Source organism: Atractosteus spatula, chromosome 8, assembly GCF_055471065.1.
Source record: "Atractosteus spatula isolate fAtrSpa1 chromosome 8, fAtrSpa1.hap1, whole genome shotgun sequence".
NCBI classification, from domain to species: Eukaryota; Metazoa; Chordata; class Actinopteri; order Semionotiformes; family Lepisosteidae; genus Atractosteus; species Atractosteus spatula.
The window spans coordinates 61,397,948-61,416,494 of record NC_142713.1 but is presented as its reverse complement, the minus strand read 5'-3'; the positions used below and the strand labels follow the sequence as shown (position 1 = coordinate 61,416,494).

Sequence of the window (18,547 nt, the reverse complement as noted above, 5' to 3'; positions counted from 1 at the left end):
AGGGCCTTGCTCAGGGGCCCAACGGAGTAGGATTCCTCTGCCAGCAACCTTCCAGCCACAGGAGCAGCTCCTTAGCCCCAATTATAAGGTATATACGTAGGTATAGGTCACCTAGCGCATTCATAAGCAATTATATCGCTAGGTGACCTACACCTATGTAATTCTTTTCCAGAAATTATGGCGAAAATGATTAAATAATTTAGCAGCTTCATCCTCTCTAATGGAAATTTTGGCTCGGGGTCTGTGTTCTGAAAGTGCTTTCGTATGTAATTGACTTAATTGATTTTTTTTTTGTTATGGAACAAGTAAAGGTTAATTCCAGACTGAAACACCAGACGAAAAGATTACATTTTGACTGTTGAGGGAGACCTCATGGAAGCTTAGCAGTTGAAACACTGTTTCGTCTTTCTGTTTTTCAGAGTGAAATCAACTTTTACTTCATTGTTTGCAGCCAGTGTGCAATCCCTGCACACTGGCACAATTCCCCACTCAGATTTATTGTTAAGTAGACTGGAGAGGTTGATATCTTTTCTTCATTCAGTGTAGGGATTACTGACATTTTACTCTGAGTTAAAGAGCAGGTATATTTACGCAAATCTGACTCAAGGTCGAGAAGAAAGTTCTTTACGGAACTTCTATATACAGTACATCGCTTCATGCCAATTTACCAAGGAACCATTTACACATTAGATAACCAACTACTTCCATCTTCTGGTTTTAAAAAGGCATAACACTCAAAAAACAAGTGTGATATTACAGCAGCATTGAAATGTTGCAATTTCCTTTTGAATGTGATTATAATTGAGCATTATATTTATTTTTAGCAATCTGCTCCAAAGTAGGGAGAAAGGAATTTCCAGTAATCACTCATTTAATTTGCCGGGTTCATGAACAGATAGTTTGCAATGCAAATGGAGGTTGTTACTGAACATTTTATCTAATGAAATATGGAATGGTCTGCGTGCACACGCAGGCAGCAACAGAGCAGGGTGAGGTTTCACTGTAGAGATTGAGTGACCACAGAGGCCGAGAACATACCGAAAAATTCTCCACAGCTGAAACGTAGTGTTTTTTCTTCTTTATTTCTTTCCTGCTCCCATGCAATTAAGTGCTTGCATTCCCAAACTTTCAAAATCCCTGCACTTTCTTCCAATCAGATATTACTGTGGGAGGCGAGCAGTCGTGTTAGATTAGTGTCAGCTGAGCTGCCTCAGTGGGGCCTCCAGCACTTGTACATACAGTAGGGTCCCTGTCCCCACAACAGATTCACACAGGGCGAATTACTGCAGGTAATCAGTTGATTAGTTGCTGAAGGGTGAGAGGTGAGATGCATGGTTTCATTTAGCCTAAGCAGGTTCTCTTTTGTGTAAAACATCCTAAAATTAAACTGTATTGCACATTTCCATTGTGGTTTGTCCATGTGCTCAGGCGTCACGAGCCACCTGAGGAGAGGTAGGCCTATCACAATCACATGCAGCCTGAGCTGAGAAATTGAGCCAAAAAATGGCGATGCAGCTGTGCCCGCATTCCATGATGAGTGAAGCTGCAGATGAAAAATTAAGTTAATATATAAAAAAATGGCAAAATCTAGTCATGTGATGGGTGTGGAACAAAACATGTTCTTGCTATAAAGTTAAAATTCAATTCTACTCTTAAGGTAAATAACCACAATGCACAGCAATGACAGGGGAAAACTGAAGTTCTGTGGCTTCCTCATCCACATGTGACATGATTGAATGTAACTGTTTGTTTTTTGCGCTGTGTTTCCTTCATGTCCTCTTCAGTACGGCTGAAGGCAGGATTAAGTGCTCCACAATCTTTGTTAGTGTTTGCCCCGCGGTTCAATTTTTCACGTGCTCCGTTCTGAAAACAAAACGCAGCGCAGCAGTTAAAGAGCACGCAGGGACGCAAGAAGTCACGACACAGTTCGGCGCAGGTTCGAAATACTTCTGTTACGAAGACCGTGGAGCCGACAAGAGATGCCTGTCTCACTCGCTCAGCACTGAAAGCGCAGACATTTCTCAGCGCTTTTTAAACTGTAACCACGATTAGCTGTTCGTGCCACTATATAAGGACTGGAGTTTGTGTCAAGAAAGAAGGACAAATCCAGCATAAATATGCATTTAAACACTTACAAAATGGAATATTTTCAAATACTGGAATCTAATCTCACAAAACTTCCAGATTTTTTAAGCACAACGCATTCTTAAGTATCCCATCCCACTGCCTTAAAACAGGCCAGCTTCGGGAAGGAAAAGGCTGAATTACTGTCAGCTGTGACCATGGAGCGCTGTGGAAGGGCTATGCCGAAGGTAGTAAAAGTAAATTTAGGTGTTGCACAAGAGGAATATGGAAGAATTTAACCCACTTCCATTAGGTTCCAGGAACTGAGAATAAACTGCACTTCATTAATTTTAATGGCCCTGGTTGTTCTGAAACATCAACAACACTCTTTCCTTGTGCAGATTGTCATTGTAATCATAAAACTGATTTTAAATGAAGCTCCCTGTACCTTAGGTTTAAGAAGAGAGAGAATTTGGTAGCCGGTTAGGTCTTCTTTCTGTATAGTCAACCCTGATTCCAAATTCTGCTTTCTTCCCCCTGACACAGAAACAAGGAGAAGATAAAAAAAAATACATTTTTACACAATCAGCAGATTTTCATGCCGTCAACATTTTAATTAACCAGTGATTTTCAAAGAAATCCTACTTAAAGCAGGCCAGGTTCAATTGTTTGAATGTCTTACAAAACAAAGTCCTTTTTGTATTAAATTAAAAGAAATAAAGGCTGAGGCGGCACAATGGTTTGTTTTCATAGAAGGGCAGCAGTACCTGTCGAGAGACTCACTAGCAGACCAACAGCCACGACTGTTAGAGTCCCAACAGTGCTGAAGTACAGGTAGGACAAAGAATACCAGTGTTCAGCCAGATAGGGCCTGCAAATGAAAAATACACATACTGTACAGTACTGTTACAGCGTTAGGTGACTGAGAAGTGTCTCTTAGGTTTTAGATCAAGTTTGTGACACTTGGAAGAGTAAACACTACACTTCTAGCTTCAAAGCCAAGAAGATGTTTCTTGAGGTTTATTCTCAGTTCCTGGAACCTTCAGCAAACACAATGGTAAAGTTTACACCTCGGTTTACCTACTGCAGGTAAGTTCTGGGTAAATGCTTGTCAAGGAGCAGTACAGAAACACACAATATAAGAGCACATCGAGAGCACAGAGGGACAAGAAGAAGAAGGAGAGGTGAGACAAGAGTCCAGAAGAGTTGGCACTTGAAGCTTGCACCCTGCTTCATGATCATCCAAACCAACCCTGACTGGAGCTCAGTACTTGAACCTTACTAGAGAGAGCTTGCTGTTCTGTGTTTTTGGGAAACTTGGGCTTCCTGGGTAAAAGATACCTCAGTTAGAAATGTCTTTCCTGCTTAGGGTGCATTTTTATGGATAGAGATATAGGCTCCCATTTATTTTTTGGCATCCAGGGTGCAGAGAGAGAGAGATTTAACTGCAGGTTGCTTTGTATCTAGTTAGGAGGCAGCTCATCTCTTAAGAGGCCTCTGTAGCCATCAAGAGTTTAATACTTTTCTGGGTGACCAGAACATTAGACCTTTGAAACGCCTTGTTTGCAAATATTGTACATACAGCAACTTGTGTGTTGTTTCAATTTTTTGTTTTTTGTGTAGTTTGTGTCTTGTCATTGTGACACATATTTGTTTAACCAAGTGTGCCTGGAGTATTACTCCTCTCAACAAAAAGAACAAAGTATTATCGTGCTTCTAATTATACCATCCGCTCTATCCGTTCTGAAGAAATCACTTACATGCTGGGGGTTATGAATAATTATTTCACTTATTGACTAAACCTCTTGGTCAGATCCTGATTTTCACCATTTTTGTAATCCCTCATTTGTAACAGTACTAACAGGGTTCTTACGAATGGTTACACCTCAGGACTGCCTATTAGAAAGTAAAAATTGATATTGTTCACACCTGAAGAAGTCTAGATGTTGTGTTTTCTTCTCTTTTTACCATGGAATAAACCTATAACTTGATAAATTGATATTTACAGCAGATATAAAAAAGCTGTATTATATAAAAAATGTACACCTATCCTTGCTCATACCCTATTAACAGAGTAATTCTGAAACTACTGTATACTTTTATGTTTGTCTTCACTCACTGTTTCTGTATAAGGGTCAGTGCATAAACTAAAGAATGTCTTTCAGTTCATCTAATTCCACCAATTATTCTAATTTTTCCATCCCACAGAGAAGCACCCACTGCTGAAGTGCAGAGCAGACCTGGGTGGCACACAGCAGCTAGTATTTGCCAGCAGATCAGGAGGAAAAGTGAGAAATCGTTTCTCTAACTGGATTAAAGGGGAAATTTAAGAAGGCCAGAACTGCAGGGTTAACAATGCTGATGTTTTGAAAAATGCCAAGGGATTCTTAATGGAGTCATCCAAAAGACGACTTCATTAAAAGTCATTCAGGTTGATGTATGAAGATAAAGGCAAACAGAACAAATCCTCACGGAGCTTTGGTGGACTATAAACGCAGCCTGACTCTCTGAGAAGATGCCAAGGTGGTTACTGCCCAGGGATGTGGTGGCATCCTATTCGAACACCTGCTCCCCCAGGAGAGAGAGATAGCACCCGAGCCTCCAGGAAGGACTGCAGTTCCTACCTGTGCTCTTCCTCACCCCACAGAGTGTGCGCCAGAGGGGGCTGCCGCGTCACAGCTGTCCAGTTGGACTCTCCTGCTGGCAGGCTGCCATTACAGCCAGCAGTGCTGAGGCTCAGCGGCCGGCTCCTCCCGGGCGGCGGGGGGTACAGCTGGGCTCCGACCCCCACCCAGAGAGAGAGAGAGAGTCCACACAGCAGTCCCACCAGCCCTCCCTGAAACACAGACACACCCACTCACTGCAGCCCATTTCCTGCGCACCGAGCCCTACCACCCTACCACTTCTTGTGACGCACACATCCCACTGCCAGGCTTGTTTTGAGTGCCACCTCCAAAGAAACAAAAAGGCTCTTACTATTCCTTTGTCTTGCGGTTTACAGTAGGGGTTGTTTTCAGCCTTATGAGTACGTGCGAGGAAGACATTTCTCTTTCAGCTGGGCACCTTCACAGCCCATTTCATAAAACACCACAGCTTTGAGGTCCACAGCAACGTCTCTTCGCTTCCTTGTGGAAAAATAATCTGACTGACGAAATTACTTTCATGATTAAAAAAAAATGCATTTGATTAACTGTTGTTTTACAGCGTCGCTTGCCTTAACTACTTAGATCTTTTACAGTGCAGTCTGAGCAATGGGGGTGACTTAATATTAATTAACTTCTTTTTCATTATCCGTGTTTTTGATTGATTGCAGGTATCGAGAGACAGATAGAAGGCTTGAGATGGTACTTACTGTAGAGTTGGCACAGGGAAAGAAAATTCCCAACGCGAAGAGCCCAAGGAGTGGTCCTCCTATCATGCCAAATACGCTGAGCGCTGCCTGCAGGGAGCCAAACAAACATTGAGTACTGAATGTGGCCTAGGGTCACCAAGAAGCCTGTAACACCAGAGACTCAGACTGTCATGAAGCGTCTTTCAGGACCCTAGACAGCAAAATCCGAAGGGGAGTAAGAAAACATGGGGAAAAGACTAGGATAGGGGCCTGAACAAGAACAGGGGGGGTGTCCAAGGTGCGCTGGTGCTCGGGAAGGGGGGTGTCCAGGGCAAACAAGTCCAAGGGAGTATGTTAGAATATCCTGGGAAAGCCAATGTCCAAAGCCAGGTGATCCATCCTGACACAGACGAACGAAGTTAACAGCCGGAGCGGGATCCGGCGAAGGGTCGGGGGGATAAAAGAGGGTAACGGGGCCAGGCGCTCCCAGCCCCGGACTCAGATGGTCAGGATGCCGTTGTGAAGCCTGTGCCGTCGGGTCTCTCCTGGACTTGCTGGTAGGTGGGCTTCCGGGTGTCCCTCTGTGTTCCTGTTCTGCAATGTCTGAATTTTTCCTGTGAATGACTTTCAATAACATTGGTTGATCACAGCTGACTGACTTCCCATCCCACGACCACATCCAGTCTCTTCAGCTCTGTCCCTGTAGCTTTGCTCTTTCATGGCAATCTTTTGTTATGCTGATTTAATCAATATAATTTTAGTTGAGTTTGGGGTATTTTCTCTGTTTGAGCAGCTGTCCTTCTAAATAAAAAAAAATCTGTGATACCTTGCAAAAATCTGAAATATACTTCAGAATCAGCAGTTATTTTTGTTCTACCTAAATGATTTGGAAAAGCTAATCAATCGTTCAGATCTTGGCTCTGATTTATGAACCACTGACCACACGCTGGGGAGAATGAGGAAGTGCAGGCACACTTCTCCAGGTCACCCACTGTTGAGAAAGTCGACGTTTGACACATCACAGGTGAATCAGGGTTGTTGGTGGTCCCAAACCAACCTGTCAGACGATTTGAGGAGAGACATTTCCCTACTACCTGCAAGTGGCCTGGCAGGTCACAGGGGGCACAGTGTCGTTGATAGCAGAGAGAACTCTGGTCAACTAATCCTGCTCTAACCTTGGTGACACCTGAGGTTAGAGGTTAGCCCTGAGCTACACCCCAGGAAATCCTGGTCATAGTCAACTATACACACGACCCAGGTTCACACTCACGATATTAAAACTAAGCCTTCACTGGAACATTTATTCATAAGCCTTCTAAGGGAAAATGATCTCATAGGAACATGAAAAGTAAAGAAAAGAAACACAACGTATCGGCTGTGGAGCCTTCTTCAGGTGACACCTGAAGAAGCCTGTGAGTGCTGACGCAGCTACAGTGTGCATACTCAAACGTAATGATCTCATATCCTTAAAGTTCTGTCACCACAACCACAGGTGACTCAAAATAAGGAGAAAAAGTGCTTTTTTCTACCTGCAGGAGACCCTCCATCAGAGAAGCTAGGCCAGCCATTCCGATGCATAGGGCCCCATACAGTACACCTATCAAACAGAGATGAGACAAGACCATCAGGGAGCAGACAACTGAGAGAGCACCCCCTCTCTTTAATTCCAGGGTTAGTACAGTAGTTCATTTATCCAAGGATTTCACTGAGACATTGTGGGAGAACCCCAGGGAACTGGGCAACTCAGAGGTTACTGAAGTCTTGCAGTATTGGAAGACATAATTGTGTTATCCTGTGAAAGCAATTAGGTTTCCGGAAGTGTTGTACCACATTGTTAATCCTTACCACACTATAATATTACGCTGATCTAAATAGTATTCAGATACGTCTCTCGACACTTCGTCACAGGCTGGGTACATACAGTATTGGAGATACTAAACATAAAGAATGAAAATCTGAGGCTTTTTTGATGTCTGCACCATGAGTCTGCTTGTTCAGCCCTCAGTGCTAAGTACTGTACATGACAGCATAACATAAGGACTTACAGTATGATATAGACAAGAGGAGGCATTTCGGCCTCTCATTGGTAGGTTTGTTGCTGGTAGCTGATTAATTCAAGAATCTCATCCAGCCATTTTGTGACAACATGAATACACCCACGACCCCTTGTGCAAAGATGTTTAAAAACATATTTCTTGGTTTAAGAAGAAGGTGAGACCAGGCTCAATGGCGTTTTCAATTTCTGACAGTTTAGATGTTCTCCTGATGTTCAGATTAATTTTAATCACCTCCTCCTTGAGTTATGATTTTCTCAAGGGCAGAGTTGTCTTGGAAGTGGTACCTGTTGTTGACCCCAAAAATACCCTGTATGGCCAGATCCTTGGCAGGAAATATTTCATGGCACAAAAGTTGTGGTGTCCTCCACCTCTCTGACTCTGTCTGTTGATATAAAGACTCACTCAGCCCCTTGGAAGTCAAAGAAAGCTTGCTGTCAGAAATCCTGAAGTATGGCTTCACCAGATCCTCCACAGTTACAGCTGCCAGAGCATTGATACTGGAGGAGACTGTGCTGTAGAAATGAAAACAGAGGTCAGCTCATCAGGGGGCAGCAAAACTCTTAACACAACAGCGATTTAAAAAAGAAAATCAAGAGGTGTACAGCACCGATTAGGTGTCTAATCGACATACATACTAGTCATCTTCTTACCTTAATGTCCCACTGTATGCTGATGCTACAAACAGTCCAGGAAGTCCAGGAAAATCTCTTAGGATGTCCATAACCATGTATGGCATGAGCTGACAAAATGAAATACATTGTGCATTCTTTACTGCAGTCATTTAGAGAACATTGTGTTATACAGTCATTCCTCCATAACTGGGCCACTAAACCCCTAATTGTGATTCACTGCTAACTATTGTAACTGGCATTTAGAGGTGATTACACTGAAAAAACGTTTTTGTGCTCTAAACAAGTTTAAGTTATATGATTAGAAGTTCAAACAAACTCTTCTTTAGCTGTTTAAAAAAGACATGCAAGCATCTCTGTCTGTCCTAATTATTCCTTGTGGAAAAATCTGAGTGGCGTGCCTGGTCAGGTGCGGATATGATGTGTGCTGTCCACGGGTCGCAGTCCTTATAGATGGAGTACAGACACAGGCCTGCAAACACAGCGCAGAACAGGATCACCCACAGACAAACCAGGTTAATGTAGAGGGACCTGCAGGGGGGAGACACACCATTCAAAACACCAGATCACACAGATGCCAAGGTCCTTTTGAACTCACTCTTCAGAACTTTATGTGATGCCTGTGACTGCTTGTTTCCTGCGATTTTCAAATTTAAACTTCAGTTGCATGTGAGGAAATTCCATTTACCGTTGTCTACTGGGGCTTAAGCCATTGTTGACTGGGACTCTGAGCCTTAACTGGTTAAGCTCCTTGGAAGCCACCTGATGTTTGACCAGTGTTAGGGGATTGATTAATTATTTTTATGTTACTGTTCTAAGTTCTAAACTCATAAAGAGCCGGTAAGTATTGTGTCCCTCTTTCCAAAGCCGAATTCTGTAGCCCATTTCCGTTCACTTTATCTCCAGCGAAATGATGTGGGTGTTGATTGAGAAGGAGGTAGCAGCTGCCAGGACCCCTGAGCAGAACCCAGGCCTCTGCACGCCGGAGGCTGGGTGATGTTAGAAGCGAGCCTGCAGTTACCCTGCAGTCCAGGTGCAGTGAGCGGTCTGACTTACACTTTCGCCTGAAACAGAGATTTACAGGAGATGTATCTCTGTACTTGTGCTTGGTTGACAGCGTAAATCCCTGTCCAGGCGAACGTGCCTCCGATGAGGATGGTCCAGAAGGTGTGTCTCCTCAAAGGATCGGGGTCAAAGCTAAAATGAGACGAAAGAATGAGTAAATTCAGTTCTAATGCGCCATGTTGGCAGAAGTATTTTACAGGAGTGTCAGCTCAGCATAGAAAATTAAAGAAGTGTATTTCTCGGCCTGGAGTGTGTAGCTCTGATTGCCTCCTTCACTGAGTTGTGAAGACCTGATTGGATCTCCCATTGGATCGTTTCAGCCAGCAGATCCTGTCAGCCAGTCTCAAGCTGCTGACAGCTGACAGGCCCGGAGAGCAGGAATCGTGAACCTCCGCTTTTTACAAAAGGTCCAGCGTCATACTGGTGTAATAGTGAACCAAAACTGGCAATTGATATGATCACATCGAATACATAATTGAAAATACATTTAGATATGCCATCTTAGTCTGAGTAAATATGGACTGGAACAATGGCAGGGCAAATTGTCCCGGTCAGCCCTAAGAGAGATTTGGCAAGTGTCTCAGGTCTTCATGTAGATTTGAAAAGATCTGGCTAAAATGTTATTGATTTTCCTCTGGCCTTTCCCCCCTCCAGTCTCCTACCACATACAGTGTCTTAAGAAAGTCTTCACACCCCTTTACAAAGTAACACATTCTGTGGCCTAATTATTCAGGGTTTTTTTGACAGTTCCTTGTCATCCATAGTTAACACAGTGTTTTGAGTGCATTTCAAAACGCAATAACAGTAAAATGTCCATATTAATTTGTAAAACCTCCAATTTACACCACAAAATAGATTAAATTTCCAGGTATGGACAACACCATGCTCGCAAATTCAGAACGAGGCAACAAAACTTCCAGTGATGTGTTGTGGCCCTCTGACATTGTAAACAAGCAAACTTGTGAGAACATCTCTTTTAATCGAATAGAAATATTGCTCTCGATTTCAGTGTTAACTCTGCATGCAGATCATGTTGGAACATTTCTGCAGTTAAATATTACAGTTACAGTTACAGTACTCTCACAAAGTTCACGATTTTGTGCTTCATTCAAAATTTGTATTTTTTTTCTATAATGTCAGTTTATTTTGTTTCAGAGATTCAATAACAGGTCTGAGGAATCGGAACTGGAGTTCCCCTTTAATAAAGGTGAAATCAGTTCTGATTTAATTTGGCTTGATTTCAGGCAGTTTGACCACAAAACCGGTTAGTTTTGAGAGGGTGTATAGACTGTCTATAGGCACTGTGGCTGCAGTATGGTCTTTACTGGGTTAGGACATCACTGAATCCACAGCACACCAGCCCAGCGCAGTCGATATGTCACAGAGCTCACGCTAGCGACTTACTCCCAGAAGTTCAGCCTCCCTCCATAGTCAGAATCGTTGAGAATGGGCGAGAACCCCCCCTGCAGCACCACAGATCTGACGATGACCGAGGCAAATCCTGCCACCATTATCCCCACTTGGAACACGTCCGTCCAGACCACAGCCCTCAGCCCCCCCTGCAATCACAAGCGAGACTCGCTGTGACCGCTGGGAGCAGCACAGGGCTGCACCCCTGTCACCCCAAGCGCCGGGGAGCTGCTGCCCTACCAGGGTGCAGTAGAAGGTGCAGACGACACCAGTTGAGATCACAGCTCCCCACAGGTGAAAGCCGGTGACTGAGGAGTGGGGAAAAAGACACAAGCACATTCCTTTAATGGACAGTTTAATTTATAAAGTAGACCTATCTGGTGTACTATTGTTACTCTCTTTTTAACCATTTGAATGCATATGACAATGGTGACTATGCATTGCAATTTCCTTTGGCCTAATTAATTAATCAAAGTGGGTAAGCAAAAGCTACTCATACCTGAGAGAAAATATCTGTCTTTGTTACAATACATGAAGAACAGGGAAACCAGCCCAAGAGGATTTTGTCTTAAGATTATAATTAATTTATCTGACCCTTTTATCAAACATGTCGTACATTTTTACCCATTTAGCCAAAGACGTTTACTGGAGCAATATGAGTGAAGCACTGTACGGCAGTGCCTTACCTGAGATTGGGCCACTCTCTTGCTTTCCGCTTGCCGCACTGCGGCCTCTAGTGGCTATACTGGGTAGTACAGGCTTACTTATGGATTTGTATTGACACATTTTAGCCGGTTGAGTCTCGGGTTTTCGTACCCCTGCCCGTTACTATATTAATGAAGCAAGATGAATTTAACAATTTATCCTAATTTGGCACGTGTCTGTTCTACAAAGCCACAATACCGATGCAGAGAAGACTAGTGAGAAGTGATCTGATGAGCCTTTAATTAATGTAATTGACGCTAAAACAAAATGGAGCTTATATCTTTATTTCTAACAAGACTATATATACAGACCTTGGTTTAAAGCGAGGGCTGGAGTATAGATTACTATGCCAGTATATAAAACCTGAAATTAAGAAAAAAAATGTTAATTTTCTTTGTGCACTGATAAAATATATTTTAAAGTAGTAACAGGACACAACAGTATATTCCAAAGAAATGGTGAGTTTATGAAAGAGACGGATTGCAAGTTAGTACTATCCAGTCACTTGTGAAATACATTACAGTAAGTCAAATTTTGAAGCCTGTCAATCATGACTTTATTTGACAAGCATTGTGAGTTGTACTTAAGTCTAGATTCACGGTGCAGACAAGGGCTGGCTAAGTCAGTATTTAAATGGAGAGACTGTACAAGATTCCATAATCCCATGAGTCATTTTTGAAGGACATAATAATTCTAATTATAGGAAATTTATTTTTACATTCATAACAGCATCTTGCTCTCCATCATTCTAACAGTCTAACCAGTTTTTTTTCTCATCCTGGCTCTTGTCCATTTCAGATATATTCATCCATCTTTTACGTGAAATGCACATTCTTGTCAAAAAAGGCAAAAAGCAAAACAATATTCATTCATCACAATAGCTTTAACATCAAATTTAACTTACAATACCTTACATAATTATTTTAATTTGTTTTCTGTCATGTATGAATGAAAAACATTCCAAAATGACAAAATTGTTTTTTGAATGTAATTATATCAATTTTATGTTTATCCAGAGTTCTCTGTCACTGCCTGTCAGTTTTCCTTTGTGTATTTTTTGAAAATCATTTAAAATTACATTTGCGAATTAACATAAGGCACCATTGCTGTGAATGAATTAATTATTCATTTGATTTCAGTCCACACAGTCAAATATATTATATCTTGTAGGCTGCAGTCTCAGGTATCCCTTGACACCTTTTCATCAGGTTTAATTCTGGAATATTTCATGAGAATGAAAATGTACTCACTGTTTGAATGATGAACATTGCAGTCCCACATAGCCTAACCTCTTTGCTAAAACGCATTTCCAAATACTGTGAAACAAATGTACAAAGAATAGCATTAGAGCACTGGAGCCCCTGTACACATGATTTATTAAGACTACTGCATTTAGAACATTTTTTTAATGTTAGCTGACTTTTAGACTCTTATTTGTTATAGTGTAGCAAGATCTGCACTTTCAATTACACTTGTTACCTGTTGAAATTGTTTCTGCTGTTTTTATATTTGAATTGAAGCAATTGAGATATACAGTATACAGCATAAAACAGAAGCTTATGAAACAGCATGCAAGTACTTTTCCTAAATGTTTGACATAACCTGTGTACTCCTGCATTCTTTTGAGATCTGTCTCATCTATTTAGATAAATCCTTCACAACAGCTTTCACTTGACATATTATATTCTGTCTTTAACATTCTGTGAATGATGAAAAGGCACAAGATAACTCTGAGATAGTGGAATTCAGATAAGTTGTAAAATTAACCCACTACAAAATGTTATTTTTTATACTTTGATTTCAAGGTCTGTAACAATGATGATTGTCTCCTTTCCCATTTACAGTATAACACCAATGCTGTAGCACCAAAATACTGTATAACATCAGGAACAGGTACAGTATATCTGCAGTACTCTGCAGTAACAGGCACAATGCCTAGTCTTGGTTTATGACACGTCTCTCTCTTTGGGGTGCTTAACTGACTCTTGGTTCTTTCTTAACACTAAATTGGAAGAATAACCACAAATCCCCTAAAATAAGTATGAACCCCCAAAAAAACTTCACCACATGAAGAAATTTTAAAATCAAAGCCCAGTTGTTACGAAAGGTGTTATTAACTACTCACCTCGTACGTGCTGGTAATTCCCAATCTGTAAAAGACGGGAAGAAAGAATTCTGAGCTGATGAGGACCACCAGAGCATAGCAGAGGGCAAAGAGTGCGAACATGGCGCCAAACCGGTACACCTCGGATGGCGTTCCAAGGATCGTGACTGCAGACATGAAGCTGGCAGTGAGGGACAGGGCCACTGGCATGGCAGACATCCTACGACCCCCCATCAGAAAGTCCTGGGATGTCTTTTGCCCGCCATCAGCAATGGCATAATATATCCCAATGGCAGCTGAGATCACCAGCGTGAGAGCAAATACCACATAGTCCCAGACGACGAAGGTACCAGCAGCAGAAGAGACTGACATGATGCCTCCAGGTCCTATTGCTTCCGTCTTTGTCTCTGGTCTCCCTGTAAATCCACAGATAACTTCAAAACAAGTCTTCCTTTAATATAAAAAAGGACTGAGGATAATTTTCAAGCAGCCAATTGATTTGAAAGAGGTGATTCAATCCACAAAGCTGGGTGAAAGTCAAATGTACATGGTGTGCATCAGCACTTTCAAACTTCAAGTTTCCTACCTAACAAATTTCAAAGAAAAAAAAAACATTATACACCTACAGTACAGTTATGTTGTCCTTTACTTTACAAGAGATGAACAACGTATACTCATGACGTTCAAGTTTCAAGCATTATCTATTCCTATTTAATGATAAATATTTAGCATGTGTTGCTAACAATTACACCAATTAATATTGCCTACTACTAGATTTTCTTCACCAGTTCACCTGATGATTAGCTGATTAGCTGTGGTAGGCTGAAGTTTAAAAAAACAGATCTCATACAGGAAAGCTCTTTCTGCTGTCAGACAGTGTGGTTTCTTTGGATCCAGTGTAACTCGAGAGCAGTGACTGTTCAGACCGAGTCTTATAAGTACCTGGAGTCTCAGAGCACCTCCCAGGTTTCAAGAGTAAGTAGGTGGGAACTGTACTGTGCATGCTCTCTCTTTTCCTTCTATTTCAGAACATAATGTGCTTCACAAACCAATACATTCACCTTGAGTCAGGTGAGCTGATAAGACAAACACAATACCTATTTGTAACAACCTTACATATTTACATGCAATGATAAAACGAAGAAAGCAAAATGTTAAGCATATTTTCAAGGTCAACAGAGGACTGTTTAAAGGTTTGTAATTATGAATTAAATTGATGACTGTTTCTATTTCCCAATAAAAAAATATTTGTTAAGGTGTAAAACACCCAGTTTTCACCCTATTTATAAAACACCACAAGTTCCTTTTTGAATTGAAAGCCACTATAAAAGAAGAAGAAACCTCTTTCTGGAATATGGCATTGTCTCTTATTGCCACAAATCTGGGCACTTTATATTAAACCAAGCATGAGCCTTGCATATGATATCAGTCTTATTTACTCATGAAACGTACTTATTTTATTTTTAACATATTTATCAGTGATATATTTATATGACCCAAATTAGGGTTTGGTCTTCAAACAAGGCTTGGTCAAGCATAACACTGCTATTAAAGACAGAAATAGCAGGAGTGATTATAGACTTTTGAATAAAATGCAGTCAGTATGTCATTCTGTACTATCATCATGACTGTGGGGCTTTCACAAAGCTGCCTGTTATTGACCAAGCTATAAGAATGTGAAGGCTATAATTGGATAATTGGGACTGGTAATGGCCACAGTGACTAAAGAAAAATGAAATGGTTTGATTGCTGCTTTCACACAGCTCTATGGTGCTACATTTAATTATGGGTAGAGAGCACTGACTGTGTGGAGTTGCATGGTCTACCCAGCTCCATGTGGATTTTCTCAAAGTACTCTAGTTTCCTCTCACATTCCATACGGACCACACCAGGTCAACTGAATCTAATAGCGGGAATCATTTACTGAAGTGCACAGCATCCGTATTTTAATTCCCACTTCTGTAAAAATGTATACACATCTGAACTTTTTTAAATTATTTTATGATGGTTTTATGTAAGGTCGGGGAGTGCCTGTAGGTTAAAGTCTTGTTGGTGTAATCATGCAATATATCATTAAAATATGTCAAAATACTGTCTGGTTCATGTGTACATCAAAATGGCCTCCTGACTGTCATCTAGTACCCTCGTTGAAATCTAACCGATAATGCAAATTTCTTCTGTTTTGCTGTTCAAACCTTAGTAGGTTCAGTGACAAATAAATTCTATTTTTGTTACAATTCAGCAAACTCTAAAGCAGGCGTCACTAATCCTGTTCTTGAGGGCTGGTGTGCCAACAGGTAATCAGTGCACCTCGTCTCTTATTGACCTGAACCAGCTCATTATTGCTTTATCTGGACCAGTAGAACATCTTCTCCCAGCTCTTTAGGGCTGGTGTTGTGAAGAAACTGGAACACCGGTAGACACTTCGGACCTCCAGGACCTCTGCTAGCAGCTGGGTCCCTGAAGTGTAGTAGTTAGCAAGTCATAATGTTGACCTTACATGTCAGAGGAGCCTGGCTAGAAACCGTCTTGTCTCAGCATGGACAAGTGCTCGGTTCAATACGCTTGAGGAAGCAGAGGTGTAAGTCTCATTGCCAGACCCGTCGCTTGCAGTCATCTGCAAAGGCATCGACATCCGATCCCAGTGCCGAGCGGGGAAGACAGGGCAGAGCGGAAATAAATAGCACACCCTCACCAGGTGCACCGGAAGAATGTGAAAAGGCACAGGGGAGCCATGGACAGGACAGAAAGGTAGAGCGCCCACTAGAGGTAGGAGAGGAGCGTGACAGTTTTTATGTCAGAGATGCAATTAGAGAGAATAGAGACACCTACATCAGTGTCAGGTTTGAGTATCATCAGTGTAGAAATGATAGCTGAGGCCATGTGATCTTAAAAGCTGACCAAGTGGAAACATGTAAATGCTGAAAAGCAGGGGGCCCAGTATCGAGCCCTGAGGAACACCAGACTTCACGAGTCCAATTTCAGAGCTAAATCATACTGTACTTAGCTAATAATTGGAAATAAACAAGTGTTCTTACTCTGAAGTGCACAGTTAGGGTAAAAATAATTAGGAATGTACTAGTTTTCATTCCCTCTGAGCTGCCAGTCGTGCAACTGAGCTCTTTCCCAAAAATCCTCCCCCTGTATGAAACTCTAGAAGCAGCCTAAACAAGCCACTTACCAGGTCAATGAAACAAGGAAAAGCTCAAACTAAGAGACACTGTGGGTCCCCAGGACCATGGTCTAATCTCACTGCCTTGGAGCTGTTCCCCAGTACTGAACACGTGAGTAGTGAATGTGCCCCCCACCTCTCTGTGACACCTCTACCCCCCACCCCATGTGAGTGTGTGAGTGAGGGTGGCAGGACCCACTAGGCCTGGAAGTAGATTTGTGGGGGGGGGGAGGCGGGATGGGTAGGGCTATCAGAGAGTAAGAGGGGGCACATTTGCTCTCCCTTGAGCGACTACGGACTAACTACTTCTTTTTGTGCTAAATTCCCTTTACTCATAAAAAACCCATAGCATTTACAAGTGCTGTAAGGTATTTCACCATGTGAACAGAATTTTTCAGAACACAGGAGAAAAAAAAGTCTGGCTGCGGATAGTCAGGAATGTTAAGGGTGGGATCTTAATCCAGTGTTTGCAATTAAAATGGATTTTGAGACGTGTACTTTAATTGATATATTTGGAATGATGCGGAGCACATAGAACACAATTAGAGCTGAAACAGGGAAAAAAAAGTTGCTGTCAATTCCAACAATCTCAAAAAAAGACGATGGAAAAAAAGACGTGTATTATGTTTTTAAAATATCAGGTCAAGTTCATGCTGCGAGATTGGAAATAATTAAACACCAACTTCAGCATACGAAAATCAGAAAATAAAATAAGTTTTACTGTGAGGCAATCGTCTCGAAGGGTTTTATTTCTCAAGCTCTATCAATGATATTCTGAAAAACTATTAGACTCAGTAGATTCATTAGACTCGTCCTACAGAAAGAGCCTTGCATACAAACTGAAGCGGCACGATCACGTGGGTTAAACCACGTTTTCCCACAATCCACCATTCAACATGGCTGCGCCCGGAGGTAGCGGCGTGTGTGTGTAAACAGTGTGGATTTTTAAAGAAATATATTAAATTTTTAAATAGAACATTAAATCACTTTTTCTAGATAATTTTTCTTTAGGATTTTCTTTAAAGCTAGAAAAATGAAGACCAAATCGTCATATCATAAATCGGAAAACACTTTTAGGGTAAGTTATATTTCTAAATAGTTCTTCAATTTTTGCAGCCCAGGCATGTTCCTTACAGGGTAGATCTAATAATCCAACACAACACAGTATATCACAAATTACAGGAATGCTCATTGGCACGGTCAAATTTCGGTCATATTCCACCAAGGACAGAAGTTTCGAGCAAGTAGAGAATATACTGTATGTGAAATACTGTGTTCCGATGCGAATATTTAGACGGAAAATCATTTCCTAGCGAACGCATAACAAGACGAATGTGATTTTTTTCTGTTACTGTTATTTTTTCTCATTTTGGGTTTTGTTTTGCAGTTTCTTACCTTTTCTGAACGGCTTGCTAATGTAAATATAGATGTCATTCATCGTATTGACAGGACGGGAAGCTATGCAGAGGTGAGCTTCACGATTACTCCATTAATTGTTCTGATCCTGATCGTTTTCCCCATTGTTCTGATCTTAAAAGCCACTTATGTCTCAACCTTGTGAACTGCGTTTAATATCCCCAGGAGGTTGAAACATACTTTTTTGAAGGGCTGATGAAATGGAGGGACCTGAATTTAACGGAACATTTTGGTAAGTAATATGTATCTTTTATACAACTGTGCATTTTTAAGCCTTGGAAAGGAATCTTCTTTTTCTAGTGTCTGCAACAACAGCTCTTTTTGAGAAACGAGCAGTCGGTTTTGACTCTTGTACTTCAGTTTTAAAAATGGTGTATGCGCTGTGAAAAATTGCAGTGCAGGAGGTTTTAAGATAAGAGATAAAATAAGAAATAACATCACTTTATTGGCCACATACAATTTCTTGCATGAGGAATTCATCTTTTCACATACTCCAACTTGCTCTCCATGACACACAGACAGGGAGAGAAGCTGGGGGTCAGAGCGCAGGGTCAGCCATTTATACAGCACCCCTGGAGCAGTTGGGGTTAAGGG

At 41.5% G+C, this 18,547-nt stretch overlaps 2 protein-coding genes across 2 annotated transcripts in view; one reads left to right on the top strand and one right to left on the bottom strand.

Moving 5' to 3' along the window:
- Positions 1-1,713: 1,713 nt before the first annotated feature.
- Positions 1,714-13,737, bottom strand: slc5a8 (solute carrier family 5 member 8). Its single transcript, XM_088922638.1, has 15 exons — positions 13,387-13,737; positions 12,512-12,577; positions 11,573-11,624; positions 10,797-10,864; positions 10,551-10,705; positions 9,138-9,278; positions 8,483-8,612; positions 8,103-8,191; positions 7,855-7,964; positions 6,925-6,992; positions 5,417-5,503; positions 4,689-4,900; positions 2,832-2,935; positions 2,513-2,601; positions 1,714-1,863 (listed from the first exon to the last, which is right to left on the bottom strand). The coding sequence occupies exons 1-15, from the start codon at positions 13,735-13,737 to the stop codon at positions 1,714-1,716; spliced, it is 1,872 nt and encodes a 623-aa protein (XP_088778764.1).
- Positions 13,738-17,467: 3,730 nt separating this feature from the next.
- Positions 17,468-18,547, top strand: part of utp20 (UTP20 small subunit processome component) — a 42,611-nt gene continuing 41,531 nt past the window's right edge. The window contains exons 1-3 of the mRNA XM_088923548.1: positions 17,468-17,615; positions 17,925-18,005; positions 18,119-18,185. Of these exons, the coding sequence (XP_088779674.1) occupies positions 17,571-17,615; positions 17,925-18,005; positions 18,119-18,185 (193 nt within the window). The 5' untranslated portion in view covers positions 17,468-17,570. The remainder of the gene's footprint in view (positions 17,616-17,924; positions 18,006-18,118; positions 18,186-18,547) is intronic.

Excerpts from the sequence above, each read along its gene's own strand:
- slc5a8 (XM_088922638.1), bottom strand. The coding sequence starts at position 13,737 with ATGTCAGTCTCTTCTGCTGCTGGTACCTTCGTCGTCTGGGACTATGTG. Across the intron at positions 8,192-8,482 it reads TCATATCCGCACCTGACCAG|CTCATGCCATACATGGTTAT; the intron begins GCACGCCACTCA and ends TCATTTTGTCAG. Across the intron at positions 1,864-2,512 it reads TCTCTCTTCTTAAACCTAAG|AACGGAGCACGTGAAAAATT; the intron begins GTACAGGGAGCT and ends TTTTGTTTTCAG.